This window comes from Ascaphus truei, chromosome 3 (assembly GCF_040206685.1).
Source record: "Ascaphus truei isolate aAscTru1 chromosome 3, aAscTru1.hap1, whole genome shotgun sequence".
Classification (NCBI taxonomy): Eukaryota; Metazoa; Chordata; class Amphibia; order Anura; family Ascaphidae; genus Ascaphus; species Ascaphus truei.
In genome coordinates, this window is record NC_134485.1 from 20,208,595 (window position 1) to 20,223,581 (window position 14,987).

Here is a 14,987-nt window from a genome sequence, read left to right on the forward strand (position 1 = left end):
AGAAAGAGTGCCTCGCAGTAAAGTGGGCAATCGAGGGTTTGAGGCATTACCTGACAGGAGTCCATTTTACTTTGGTGATGGATCATGCTCCACTGAAGTGGTTAAATAGCATGAAGGATTCCAATGCTAGATTGACTAGGTGGTATATGGCCCTCCAACCCTTCTCATTTGAGATTCAGCATAGGCCTGGAAAAGAGAACGCAAATGCTGACTTCTTTTCTAGAGAAGGGGTGGATGGTCGGGCTTCAGCCGTGCGTAGTCCCAGCCACACACTAACAGGGGAGGAATGTGACAGGGTAAACAAAAGCCACCAGTTATATGCCTGGAAAACCTATGTCTAGTCTGCAGTGCAGCACCGACTAGGTTAATTCAGCTGGGAACCTCAGGACAATTAGTTGGATCCCAGCTACCTAATCAAGGTGTGTTTAAACCCAGGCTGTAGACACTTGGAGGCGGTCGGTTGAGCAGAGAGGAGTAAGCTGCTGAGAGATTCCCTGGTACAAGGTCTGATTAACAAAGTAGATGAATTGTGAACTGTCTGTCCCCTGCATAGAAAAGGGCAACTGCCATGCTAAAGAGAAACTGTTTTTGTCTGTCTGCTGAAGAAAAGCCATTTTCCTTTTGTTGCTGATGAAAAGCTATTTTTGTTTTGTGTGCTGTATATTTTGCAAGGCTAAATAAATAAGCCTTGTCAAGAAACCCACGTGTGTAGTTGCATGTACCCTGCAACAGGTGTCATATGTCCCAAAGGAAGTGACACAGAGGGTGTCTGTTTCTGGAGGTGATATAGGACACAGCATTGCCTAAAGTTAGCAGTTCAGTTCAGTTCCTGTTGGTATTCTGACTCTGTTCAGGAGAGTCATGTGGAGGTCTGCAACAGTGTTGCAGAGGCTGATGCAAGAGCTGTGAGTCTATGTAGCTAAAAGCAGACAGACAAGCTGGTAAATCTCCCTGAGGGGAGAGGTGGAGAGCAACTCTATTAGAGGAGAAGGAACCTTCCTAATGGAGTGCAGCAGAGAGATGAGCGGCTAGACTGCTAGCTGTGAGGGGCAGCTGCCCTATACAACAATAAAGATGCCCTGTTCAAAGACAACCCCACTGCTTGAGTGTGAAGTTACTCTCCAGCGGAAGGCACCATCAAAAGGAGTTCCTCATCAGTACCATCTCCTTGCGGACGCAGAGATCCGGATGAGGTGGAGGTGCTGCACTGGATATAGGTAGGACTCAAGCACACTACCTCAGCTGCCTGTCCGGTGTGTCAATCCTCGAATAACATCATGCAGGAGACTCAGGAGTCCTGTTGCCAACAGGTGCACCACCAGACACGACCATGTAATGGGGACTGGTTAGATCACAGGTGCCAATGTGAGATTGGGTGGGTCTGGTCAGGCCAGAAAATCCATTACATACTTATTACCCAAGGGTATACACTGATAAGTGTGCTTTTCTAACTATGTTTTAAAGACTGCCCATTTATCTTCTACATTTTTCCCTGCAAAAACATCTTCCCATTGTATTACTACAAGATTAGACCTCAGTTTATTAAAATCTGCCTTTCCAAAGTTGAAGGTCTTTGTTGAACCCAAGTAATCTGTTTTTTGATAATTTATTTCAAATGAGACCACGTTATGATCACTGTTACCCAAATGTTCCAGGACTTGAATATTTGTTACTTCTACATTGTTTGATATGACCAAATCCAGAACTGCCCCTCTCCTTGTTGGTTCCTCAATAATTTGGGTCATATAATTATCTTTAAGCACCCCCAAAAACCTATTTCCTTTTGTTGTAACGCTACATTTGTTGTAACTCATTGCCCCAGTCTATGTCTGGATAATTAAAATCCCCCATTATGCAAACATGACCCAATTTTGATGCCTTGTCCATTTGCAAAAGTTTTTTAGCTTCCTCAAACTCACAGATATTTGGTGGTTTATAGCATATTCCCACAAACATTTTCTTTATACTTTTACTTCCACTGCTAATTTCTATCCACAAGGTCTCTACATTTTCATCATTCCCTTCATAGACATCATCCCTTATAATAGGTTTTAGATCCGGTTTAACATATAGACATACTCCACCTCCCCTTCTATATGTTCGATCCTTCCGTAAAAGAGAATAACCCTCTAAATTAACTGTCCAGTCATGAGTTTCATCCCACCATGTTTCAGTAATGCCTATGATATCATACTGCTCCCTTGTAGCTATTAATTCAAGCTCCCCCATTTTATCTGTCAGGCTTCTTGCATTAGCAAGCATGCATTTCAGTTTCTTTTCAGCCTGTACTATTATCTTATCTGCTCCTTCCTTTCTGCTCCCACTTGGTTTAGTCTTTAGAAGTTTTCTAGTATTATCTCTATTTACTATGGGTATCTCACTGCTTGTCAAACTTGCACTTGCCCCCATTCTACCTCCATACCACCTTGTATCCTCATCTATTCCATTTAGTTCATTATCTGTTTCATTCCCATCCCCCCTCCATCCTAGTTTAAAATCTCCTCCAACCTTTTTAGCATTCTCCCCCCTAGCACAGAAGATCCCTCTTCATTGAGGTGCAATCCGTCCCTAGAATATAGATGTCACCTCTCAGAAAAGGAGTCCCAGTGCTCTAAAAATCCAAACCCCTCCTTCCTGCACCACTTTCTTAGCCATGCATTAACCTCCCTGATCTCTGACTGTCTCCCTGCGGTAGCGCATGGCACTGGTAATATTTCAGAAAATACTACCTTGGAGGTCCTTGCCTTAAGCTTTTGGCCTAGATCCCTGTAATCATTTTTTAGGACCCTCCATCTTTCTCTAACTTTGTCATTGGTGCCAACATGTACCAAGACCGCCGGGTCAATCCCCCCTCCCCCCCCCCCCCCCCAACAATCTGTATTCCCGATCCGCAATGTGCCGAACCCGAGCACCCGGGAGACTACAAACTGTTCGGTTCATGCGGTCCTGGCAACAGATTGCCCTATCTACCTTCTTAATAATGGAGTCCCCTACCACCACAATTTTTCTTTGTATCTGAGCATCCTAGGTCCCCACTGTGCTGGAGAACTATGCCCCTGGCTGCTAGAGGAATTAGTCTCCCCCAGCCTTGCCATTTCTGCCCCAACATTCCCAATATCTTCACTCAACATGGCAAATCTATTGGGATGTGTCAGCTCAGAAACGACCTGCCTCTCCCTATTGCCCTTGCTTCCCCTTCTAACTGTCACCCAGCTACCTACCTGCTCCTCACTAACAGCAACTAAGCTACCTACCTGCTCCTCACTAACAGCGCCACCATCTGCACCACTAGTCGAAGCAAGGGCCTGCTCAGTGAGCTCTAATTCACTTTCAGATTGTCAATGTCCGTCAATATTGCAAGTTGCCTCTTCAAATCAGCAATCTCTGATTCTAAAGAGACCACCCGCTCACACTTTTCACAGTGGTATGCTCCTTGGAACAGCTGTTCCAAGTGCACATACATGTGGCAAGATGTGCATTGAGTGGCATTTTCAATCCTGCTCATTCTAGCAACTATGAAGTTTAGAAATATTAACAGTAATCTGTACTTCAATAAACTATACCTTGTTTAACCGCTTCCTTGTTCAAACTCCTTCTGGTTCTAACTGCACACACTTTAACCAACCAGCACTTCAATCAACCTCACAGATCAATCAGTACACGCAAGCTCAGGATTCGTTAGAAGCCTCTGTTTAAATAGGTACACCCACCAGGTGTGTTAGGTTATCAATTAACTAACCCCACCCACTGCAGGTGTGTTAGGCCAGCCAATTAACCAACCACACCCACTCTGCCTCAGGCAGGAGAAAGGGAAAAAAAAGTTACAGGATTCATATTACAGCACACTTTAAAAATAGATTAACCCACTGCACACTCCCCAAAAACAGCCACCCCTGCTAGTATACCCAGTACTTCCCTTTCCTTCTGGTTCTAACTGCACACACTTTACCCAACCAGCACTTCAATCAACCACACAGATCAATCAGTACACGCAAGCTCAGGATTCGTTAGAAGCCTCTGTTTAAATAGGGACACCCACCAGGTTTGTTAGGTTATCAATTAACTAACCCCACCCACTGAAGGTGTGTTAGGCTAGCCAATTAACCAACCACATTTTGTTTTCCTTGTTGTGCTTTAGGCTGCCATGGACGAATGGCTACTCTGCGTCACACATGTTCTTTGGGCTGGAAAGCGGGCTGCGGTTCGACAAAGGGGACCATTGGTTGTTAAAATTGTTGGTGCTTGTTAAGAATAGGAAGCCTCTGATTATTGCTTCGCATTTTGGGGTCATGACATCGTGTTGTTCAAGTCTTTGGACTTAATTCATGCTATTTTGATGGACTTGGGTTGGATTGAAGTTCGGTGGTTTAATAAGGCAGCAGGGTGTTTTGTGACCCAGTTTTTCAATCTGTTAACAGTGAGTTGTTTCGGCAGGAAGGAGTGTGTAAAACGTCTTCAACATATTATCACAGCTGCATATAATAATTTCGCATAGCACACAAAATAAAAAGTGTATTTGTCCAAAGTTGTTACTTACATATACAAATAGTAGATATATGGTGGATCACATCAAATAGGCCATTTACTTTTCAAAGAGGTTGCATGTAATTCCTTCCTTAGCTCTCTGGTTGGATTGTACAGATAGTCGTGCAATTTGTCCACTACGGCACATTTCAAGGCCAAAAAGATGATTATATGATTGAGGTCTAGTAAAGCACTCCATGTGGTTAATTGTCCATTTAAATCAGTGGTTCCCAAACCTCTCCCGACCACACCAGTTTCTAAGGCAACCACCCCAACATTCTATGCATATGGAGTCCCTGAGAATATGGTTGGGAACCACTGGTTTAGATATTTTAACTTCAACGATGTAGTCAAAGTTCTGCTACATCAAGCTCTCTGCACTATCATTTCAACGTCTGTGATCTAATCAAGAATAAAGCAAAGTAAAACAGTGTTGGAAAAAGCACGTTGAAATTTGAGTTCTGTCTTCAATCTTCAAACTGCCTAAGAATATTGAATAAAGTAGGTCACTCTCTAATAGACCCTATTACTTGCCCCATTGCTCAAGCCACCCAAATGGAACCCCCCATTATTTCGACGGACTCGTGTTGGTTATACACTGTAGTTTAGAAACCATATCTAATCAGGGTAGAAGTGGTATTAGAGATGTGGAAGTGTATATACAATTCTCATTGTGGCATGCATCTTTTTGTTGAACTTGGGTTCGCTTATTTGACCCCCACGCTGAAAAATCAACTCTCGTTTTTTGTAATCCTACAAAAGGCAGGCGTGCTGGAGTAGACAAAGTGAAAACCGTTAGACTCACAAACGGTAATTACATTTTTCATCATGATCTGCTTCCCAGGTTGAGCCTACTACTATTAATCACATGTCAAAATTGTATAAGAACAAACCTTTCATTTTTTTTAATGAGATATTTTATAGTGATATTTGAAATGTAAGATATATTGCTCGGGGCACACAGAGGATTTTTAATAAAGCATTTCTGCAAAAACTGGAGGTGATGTGTAGGTGTAATTGCGGGTGTGAGTTTACAGCATCAGTTACTTAGAAGTTGGCTTTATCCCAGGTTTGTAGTTAACCTTCTACATGTTTTTAGAAAACTGCAATGTGTTTTGCTTTTTTGTCATTAATCCAGTAATTTTCTTACCCGCTGTGCACAGCTCAGGGCTATTTATCAAAATCCCAGGTTGAGTTTTATGGCTTAAAAATGACATTAAGAAATATTGCCAATATATGCACTTCCCCCGTGCCGAGGTACTTTTGCATTGATTTGACCCCTTTTTGAATCAGAAATCCCTTAATTGGAACGGTTTTGTGGAGTAATAGAAGATGTTACTTTATATTCGTATTATAATGATACGGTATGTGTAAATTCTCACATACTGCACCTTCCCGCTTTAGTCTCACTATTTAACCCCAGTAGTAGCAAAGGAGGGAGAGGGAGAAGGGGGTATGATCCCTTTTATTGGACAAACAAGTAGTTATGTTATAATAATTATAGTTTGTTCTTGTATAGCGCTGCTAGTTTTACGCAGCGCTTTACAGAGACATTTTGCAGGCACAGGTCCCTGCCCCGTGGAGCTTACAATCTATGTTTTGGTGCCTGAGGCACAGGGAGATAAAGTGACTTGCCCAAGGTCAAAAAGAAGCCGACACCGGGAATTGAACCAGGTTCCCCTGCTTCAAACTCTGTGCCAGAGTCCGTGAATTTACTCACTGATCCGCTCCTTACAACCTTTCGAACCTCTCGGGGTCCTTCATCGAGTTACCCTACTGAGAAGTGCGAACGCTGGTAACATAACTACTTGTTGTGCCACTAAAATGTGTCATACCCCTACTCCCTCTCCCTTCTTTGTTGCTTCCTGGAAGAAAGGACCAACACAGTTACCCCACCCTTCTTTGCTCTTTATCCCTACCTGTGCATTGGCATGATACTAGTCTAATTTTCTACAGATGTACCAAGTTTACCAACTGTACCATCACACCTTTGGGATCGTTTACCAAAGAGTTTAAGAAAGGAGTTGTACTACAAACTACATTGTTCTCACACTACCATCATTTTAACTCCTTCTCGTGGTAGTGCAAAGCAATGTGTTCCTGCCTCCGCCAGGCACTGAGGTGGTCAATACATGTCACTTTATAACATGTCGCTGTATTCAGCATACTGTGAAGCTGTCTTCTCTGTGTTTGTAGAGGACTTTATCCCATGCAAGGGGACTGAGCTGGACTCTTGTACATTGCGAGGAAAATTACCGCATATTTAATGGGGGTCCTTCGTCTCTCGGGGCTGCTCTAATGATGCTTTCTAGTGTGTGGCAGGATTCTCCCATATTGCAATGAATGCGTATATGCTATACGGATGTAGTAAAGCTTATTGTTCTCGGTGGCGTGTTCACCGCAGTGGCAGCGGCCTGAGGACAATAAGCGGCCAGTGAGGATTAACCCTAATCCTTTTGGGCCATCTGCTGGGTAGAGAAAACCGATAAGAGCCTTCTAGATGTGCTGCACGGCTGTCTCTGTCCCCGTCTGCAGTATCTTCTCGCAGGGCTTGCCAACCCCTTGAATATGGCTTTCTACTTCTGGAGGAGACTACATGACAATATTCTGTCATGCACACCATCAAGGGGCCTGGACCATGTTACATGTACTATCTGGCCCACTTTATGACGTAGATTACCTAATATGGTCACATAGCCGCCCCCTCATGATGTAGAGCAGGGGTGCACAAAGTTGTTTTGTTGCACCCCCCCTGTGTGACGGCTCCAGAGCTCGTGTCCTCCCTCCCCAGTGACCTGGCGTCAAATGACCCCGCAGCGTAATTCGACGCGCCTTTCCATGATGATGTGCATGTCACATGACCCCACAGCGTCATTTGATGCTGCGTTGTCATGGCGACGTGACAAGAAGCTGGCTGAATCCCAGTAAGTTGAGGTTGAAAAGACTTTGCGCGGTCCCCCGGCATTTAATTTAAATGCCTCGGGGAAGAGCGCGGGGGCCATTACAACCCCTCGTGCCCCGCAGTCGCTGACGAAACGCGTAGGGCTGACGTCACTGTATTCTCGCGATACTTCCGCGCTATCATTGGACAGACTTCCATTGAACTTTATAGGTGCCTTTCGTTTGCCTGTTGTCGCGTGAGGACCCCGCGGTTAAGCCTGGGCTGTACCATCGACTGATCATCACAAGCTGTCTGTATTATGAGAGACGCTATTTGCCCATGGTGATCGCAGCGAGTTGGTTGTGTCCCCATTTTTCATCTACCGGCTGGCTATTCGAGGCTCTTTAAAGACACCTTTTATGTAAACTTTGCATATTTATTTCTTGTAAGTGTGCATTGCCTACCATCTACTTTTATAAATAAATTTATCATCTTCCTACTGTGAAGATAATGCACTAGGGGGTGCCCTTTTTTATTTTATATATATATATATATATATATATATATATATATATATATATATATAAAAACAAAACAGAGCGCACGCCCCATAGTGTAACACTGTAACATTTAATGTTGGGCAAGGGTGGATGGAGGGATTAAAAACACTCACAAGGTAAAGGTATATATTAAGCAGTATGTGATATATAATCACCACCAGGCATGTCCAAACTGCAGCAGGGAGTCCAAGATTCGCTGGAATAGGTCACTCAAACAGCGCTGTCCCTCCGGTTCACTTGAAATCTTCCAAAGTCATTTGGTATCAGAGTTGGCCTTGAATTCACTGCATGTGCTCCTCGGCCGTAAAGGAGCACACAACGTGATGACGTAGTGTCGTATTTTACGTCCCTGACGCGTTTCGTCGCAACAAATGCAACTTTATCAAAGGGAATGTCCCTGAACAAGATTAACAGTGTTTAAGTATTGGAGGGTCCCAAGTTTGATTGGTTGATGGACCAAATGAAAGTCCCACCCCTAAATCTGATCGTAGCTAAGGGCTTGTATAGTTTAATTTACCCAAAGCAGTTCAAGTTAACTATTTGTTATATAAATTGTTCTAAAGGTATAAATGATTCATGGGATAAATAGACTCTCCAGTAACATAACAGTGCTATGACACAAGATAATGATATATATACACACACTGCCTCAATGAGTATAGCATACACTATATAGTTGTTGAAATACCAAAATATAGGGAAGAGATATATAAGAAATATATGTAAAATATATGTAAAAATTATACAATACAAAACAACTTAAAAATATATAATGTGTTACACTATTTAGTGCAAATTGCATAAGCAACAATTTTATTCCACTTACTTAAAAACCGTTTAACTTCTATTATAGTTAATCAAATATATCTTTATAAAAAATCTTATATTAAACAATTATATAATATATTATCCTAGGACAATAGTTAAGTATATATATAGAAATATAGAGGACCAAACTCTCAATTCTAATTATACTAGTGTGATAACACGCAAACCACAGTAAATGAAAATTTAAAAATTTAAAAATTGTAAAAAATTAATCTAAAATGTCCACACGATTTTGTGAGGGAAGGAAAAAGGGGGGGGGGGGATAAGGGAGGGGACAAGGGGGAGGGGGAAGAGGGGAAAAAGGGGAGGGGGGGGATAGGCTACATTGGATGGAATAGGTGAAAAGAGGGGGTTGGCAAAAAGAAACAGCAGAGATTAACTCAGAGAAACTACACCCAAGATGTAAAGGCAGACCTATACCAGAGTACTGGTATCTAACCATTTATTTAGACCACCGGGGGTGAGTGTCCGCAACCAGTGTATCCAAAAGGTCTCCCTTCTACAAAGTGTTTTGAAGCGGTCCCCTCCTGATTCACTAAGAGGAATGTGTTCAATACCCATAATTTTTAAGGATTCTGGATCCATATTGTGTTTGTTAAAAAAATGTCTTGGTAAACTATGGGTACTGACACCATTTATCACATTCCTCCTGTGCTCCAGGAATCTGGTACTAAGGGGCCAGTGGTGCGACCTACATATTGGAGGCCGTATCCACATTGTATTAAATAAACGACAAATGTACTGAGGCAATTAATATTGCCCCTCACATTATGTCGTTCATCTTTGTGAAGGGAGGCAAACTCCATATTGGTAATAAGATGTTTGCACGTGATGCAACGGCCCCTGCCACATATGTGATTGCCAATAAGGTTCACTGAGGTGGCACCGGCAGCCGCAACCGTAGGTTTAAGTTTGCTTGGAGCTAGAATGTTTTTGATGTTTTTAGCTTTCCTATATACAATGGGGATCTTCTCAGGAATAATATTCCCCAAATGGGGATCACATTTCAAAATACTCCAATGGGTATTTAATATGCCCTGTATGGATCTGTGGGATTGGTTAAAAGTCGTAATAAACCTAGAAACCCCATCTACTTGTAGTGATCCATTTCTTGGAGTATTATATCTTGTATTTTTATTTTTGATAATACACTTTTTAAGTAATGATGACCTGTCAGATAACATCGGTCAGTGGTAACGCTACTCACAGCTCTAACAGAGAGTTCCAATAAATAGACAATGATATAATATATGTGTAGGCTGCTGAGGTAAGCAACGAGGGGAATCAAAAACGTGGGTGTAACACGAATGTTAATGTAGATGGAGAAGATACTGTGAACTGCGTGTTAGGGAAAGGGAGTTCCAATGGAAAAACGCTACCTGAGATCCTGAGAAAATAGAGAGACTATGTCGGTACCTCTATGGATCCCTCTTGTAGCACTCCTCATAACGCAGCCCTGTTTGCAGCATAGACGAAAACGTCCTGGAAATCCACTGCACGGTCTCTCATCTCTGGCGTGGAGTTCCCGAGTGCCGGAAGTGCGTCATAGCACGTCCGGTCGGTCCGGAAAATCTTCCTCTCCTCTGTAGACACGTGATTTCACGGGGGAGAATGTAGTGAACGCCAACACCCACGTACCCTCAGATCCTCAGCGCGTCTCTCCAATCAAGCAACGACAGCATAGGTAATGAAGATTGGAAGGTAGAATCGCCAAAGCCCCAAAAAAATGCACCATCAGCTCACCAAGTGGAGGGCTAAAAAAGTTTTAATAAGACTACATAAAATGAAAATAAGGAAACAAACCCTAGGGTTGTTATGTATTAGTTTTTTGTTTGTTTCCTTATTTTCATTTTATGTAGTCTTATTAAAACTTTTTTAGCCCTCCACTTGGTGAGCTGATGGTGCATTTTTTTGGGGCTTTGGCGATTCTACCTTCCAATCTTCATTACCTATGCTGTCAGATAACATCACCTTTTTGAGAGAGTCAGATACCAGGTCAGGGTTATAACCCTTCAGCAGAAACTTTTCACTCAGTTCTTTGGATTGGTGACCAAAGTCACTGTCCCTGGAACAGTTCCTTTTGAGACGATGAAACTGTCCCAGGGGGATGCTTTTAAGCCACTGTGCATGATGGTTGCTTGAAGCATGAACATAATTGTTCACTGCAACAGGCTTGAAATATGTGGTGGTAATGATATTACCTTCTGGGTCTGCAGTTAAAACCAGATCCAGAAATACCACAGATGTAGAACTAATTTCAAATGTAAATTTCAAGCCCATGGCATTGTGATTGAAGGAAGTGAGGACATTGGAAAAAACAGTGATATCACCCTCCCAAATAATAATAACATCATCGATGAAACGACCATAGTATACAAGGCCCGCCCCAGCTTTGGGTTGGGCCAAATAGCTGTTTCTTCCCAATATCCCATAAAGAGATTGGCATAGCTGGGGGCAAACCTCGTACCCATGGCCGTTCCACAGATTTGTAGGTAGAAAAGTTCCTCAAAAGAAAAATAGTTGTGAGTGAGAATAAACTTAATGCTATCTAATAAGAAAACTTTGTGAATAGTAGGAATAGAGGGATCCGTGTTGAGCCAGAAGTCAATGGCACTCACCCCCCTGGAATGATCTATTGACGTGTACAATGATGACACGTCACATGTAGCCCACAAATAATTGGGCTTCCATTTGATCTCAGAGATCGAGTCGATGACATGCAGCGTATCCCTAATATGTGACCTGAGCTTGGCTACGAAGGGTTGAAGATAGTAATCAACATATTGGGATAGGCCGGACGTCATCGACCCGATCCCCGAGATAATAGGTCTCCCAGGGGGGTCCGCCAGAGACTTGTGGACCTTGGGTAAATGATAGAAAATGGGTGTGCGGGGGTGATCAGAATAAAGAAATTTGTACTCAGTCTTACTGAGAATACCCTCCTCCAAGGCTGAAAGCAAATGTTGTTTCAGCAACACCTGATATTGTGATGTGGGATCATCCTGCAAGGGAATGTAGGAGGCAGAGTCACCCAGCAATCGACCGGCCTCCATCAATGTATATCTATGCATGTATGTAAAACAATGAAATATGCATGTAATTCAAACTTCTGGATGTGTCCCCATGAAGTAGACGAATGGGGATAATGTAAACAGGGAGAGGATGCTGGATAAGAAAGGTGTTGTCTCTATGTACTTTAGCCAAGCTGTCCTGACCAGTGGTAAAAGGGTTTTACCAATGTTAAGTGAAAACTGAGCTTGGGTGAAAATCAAAACACTGGACATTCAGCTCAAACATCTATATCTTTAAGCAGCAGTCTACGCTGCTCACAATTTTTTCTTCTGCTAAAGCATTCCTCAGCTGACCCGGGGTTCCGGATCACCAAGCAGGTCTGACAACCGTGCAAGAAGACCTGCTTGGTAGATACAAATGGCCTCGGGGCAAGTGTTCACTCCTGCGGTCAGTAGAACGTTACAACATAATCAGGAAAGACGTTGTGACCTTCTTCTAGTCGGACCCGGCATTTAAAAAACAAAAAAAAACAAATCTGAAATCTAGTCCGGGGAACCTTTGTTTAAATTAAGATATATATATATATAAAAGAGGCCAAGAAAATCCATCATTATAAAGCAAAGTTCCGGTGTGGACATTCATGGATGTTAATAAGTAATTTGAACTTGACCTCCAAAAAATGGGAATTCTAAATATTTTTTTTTTATTAAACCGATATTAGTTTTACACGGTTAGCCCATTTCTACTGAAAAAAGTGTCCCAATCAAATAGAACAGTGGTAGAACACGTAAGTAATCATACATAATTATCTGTGCTACAGTGCCTCCTTAAAAGTGCACCAATGGTTCCGTTAATCTAATAAATATATTGTTTGTCATTCAGGCGCATGAATAACTACATAAGAGCACTGAAGCCACTCTAAGAACAATCACATAAGTATTTTTGCTGCGTTACGTGTAAAACGCTTCACAAGATCTCCATGCCTTTTTTTCTGTCCATTATAACAAACACCCACATGTTAGTGGTGGGACTGCGGTTTGTAAAGGAACGCATAGAGCTTAAGAGTAGGACCGATAAGAAGTGGCTGTTGAAACGGCCAACGGGACCCAAAAGCGCTTCACAATTACAGTGTAGTGCTGTGTACGCAACACACAGGAAAGGTTACAGACACAGTTCCAGCTGAGCTTACAATCTATGATTTTGTATATACTGTATGTGCATTGTGACAACAAAAAACAATGAGTACATAATATATAGAAGTATATAATAGGAAACACAGAGCAGTGTAGAGCTTTTAGATGAGAAGAAAGTTGTACTGTAGGTGATACAGAATTAGCTATGCCGGGGTATCAGCTACAGTTTGAGCTGTTTATTTGAACGTACTGTAACATTTGAAGAATGTGGGAAGAAATTCTGATAAGAGATTTTAATATTGTGCTTATAAGAATGACGTTTCCATCACATTCTACACTCTTGTTTCTTTCCTTTAGCTTAGCATTTGAGTAAAAATTCCCCTCTTAATTATGGCAGGCGATAGAGAAGGGCTGCCGTTGTCATGGATTACATCCTTTTCTTTGAAGATTTTTGGGCAACAAACGGGATTACAGGATATCAAATAAACTGTCAAGGATATTTGAAGGCCTGGAAACACAGATGTGTGGGCAAGCAGCTTCATCTAACTTCTGTGCGGCTTAAAGACGCAGAGCTGCAGGCTGTGTGAAGGCAGTGTGCGTGTCATTCACCGCCTGGGCCTCGATTCTTGCGTTCCCACAATGCCCTGCACGTAAATGTAAGCACAAGGATTTGTGGAGCGCAAGAATTGATGCCCCAGTGGTGAGCGACAGGTAGTGGGCGGTGCCTCACACAGCCTGCAGTTCCGCGCCTATAAGCTGTGCAGTTGAAAGGAAGAAGAGACTACTTCTTTCCCTTCAGGATATTTTGACCCTTTCTGCCTCATTGTGGTAAAGTCAAATATCCTAATTATTTGGGGATGGAGGGTGGTCTATGTGGACATAAACGGAGGGTCTGTGTGAGTGTGAGTTGTTTTGTTGCTTATTTGTAAGGATTTTTCGAAGGCCAAAGCAGGATAAAATATATATTTATTGGTGTCGGCCCTTCTATAGAGTATCAAAATTAATTTGTAATTATTCTGCTTCATCTGGAAAAGCACAAATCTGGCCCATTCCTAACTATGGTCATGTAACACATTTCGGTAGGAAAAGGTGGAAAATGTACAGCTTTGTTCTATTCTATAAGAAGGATACACCAAAGGGACAAGTAACGAATGTCAGTGTACTTTGCAGTAACACAGGAGGGAGAGGGAGCATGTGCTATGATACCTTTTATCGGACCAACAAGTAGTTGATATGTTAGAAACTACTTGTTGGTCTACTAGAACATGTCATACAATCTACTCCCTCTCCCTTCTTTGTTACTACATGGAAGAAAGGACCAACACGGCCCCCCACCCTTCTTGATGTACTTTGCTGCTTTCTAGATACTAATACAAGATGGCTTTCTTTCCATTTCTGGTCTAGTGGAAATGTAGATTTATTGTTTAAAACACACGTGGTTAGTGCCATAATATTGGAAAATCAGTGGAACATAAAACACTTTATAACCGAAGGAAAGTTAAGCTCCTATAATATTGTGAATTATTTGTTTTATGTTATCATTTTGGAGAGTCTAAATTATTGAACGCGCCCGAATTTATAAACTGTAAATTGTGCCTCTCTCCTCACAGGTAATCAGCGAATTTGAGGCTGCCCCCGACTCCTTTTTCTACAGGATACCCAACTTGAGCCGAAACAGACAATACAGTGTCTGGGTGGTAGCAGTGACTGCTGCAGGCAGAGGCAACAGCAGTGACACAATTACAGTTGAACCAGTGGCTAAAGGTAAATACATAATAACAATTTAAGGTTTTAAAGTAATAAACATTCATTGTTAATACTTTAACTGACAAGATATTCATGTTTCAACCAAGTTGTATAAAAAACGAGAGTTTGTGACTTATCTGACACGTTATACTGTTTGTGAAACGCGTCATTGCTAAAGGAAGAGAATCCCATTGGAAGATGAACCACAGGCAAATGAGAAAGCAACTGCTCTCAATTTTCACTACGTATATGACCTTTAAACTAAAAACAATATATATGCTCAACGTTTACATCAGAGGAATG

The 14,987-nt window shown here is 42.1% G+C and overlaps 1 protein-coding gene across 4 annotated transcripts in view; it reads left to right on the plus strand.

Moving 5' to 3' along the window:
* Positions 1–14,987, plus strand: part of DSCAM (DS cell adhesion molecule) — a 587,331-nt gene that overhangs the window by 442,682 nt on the left and 129,662 nt on the right. For all 4 annotated transcript variants that reach the window (XM_075593710.1, XM_075593712.1, XM_075593711.1 and 1 more), the window contains exon 21: positions 14,549–14,702. In XM_075593710.1, the coding sequence (XP_075449825.1) occupies positions 14,549–14,702 (154 nt within the window). The remainder of the gene's footprint in view (positions 1–14,548; positions 14,703–14,987) is intronic.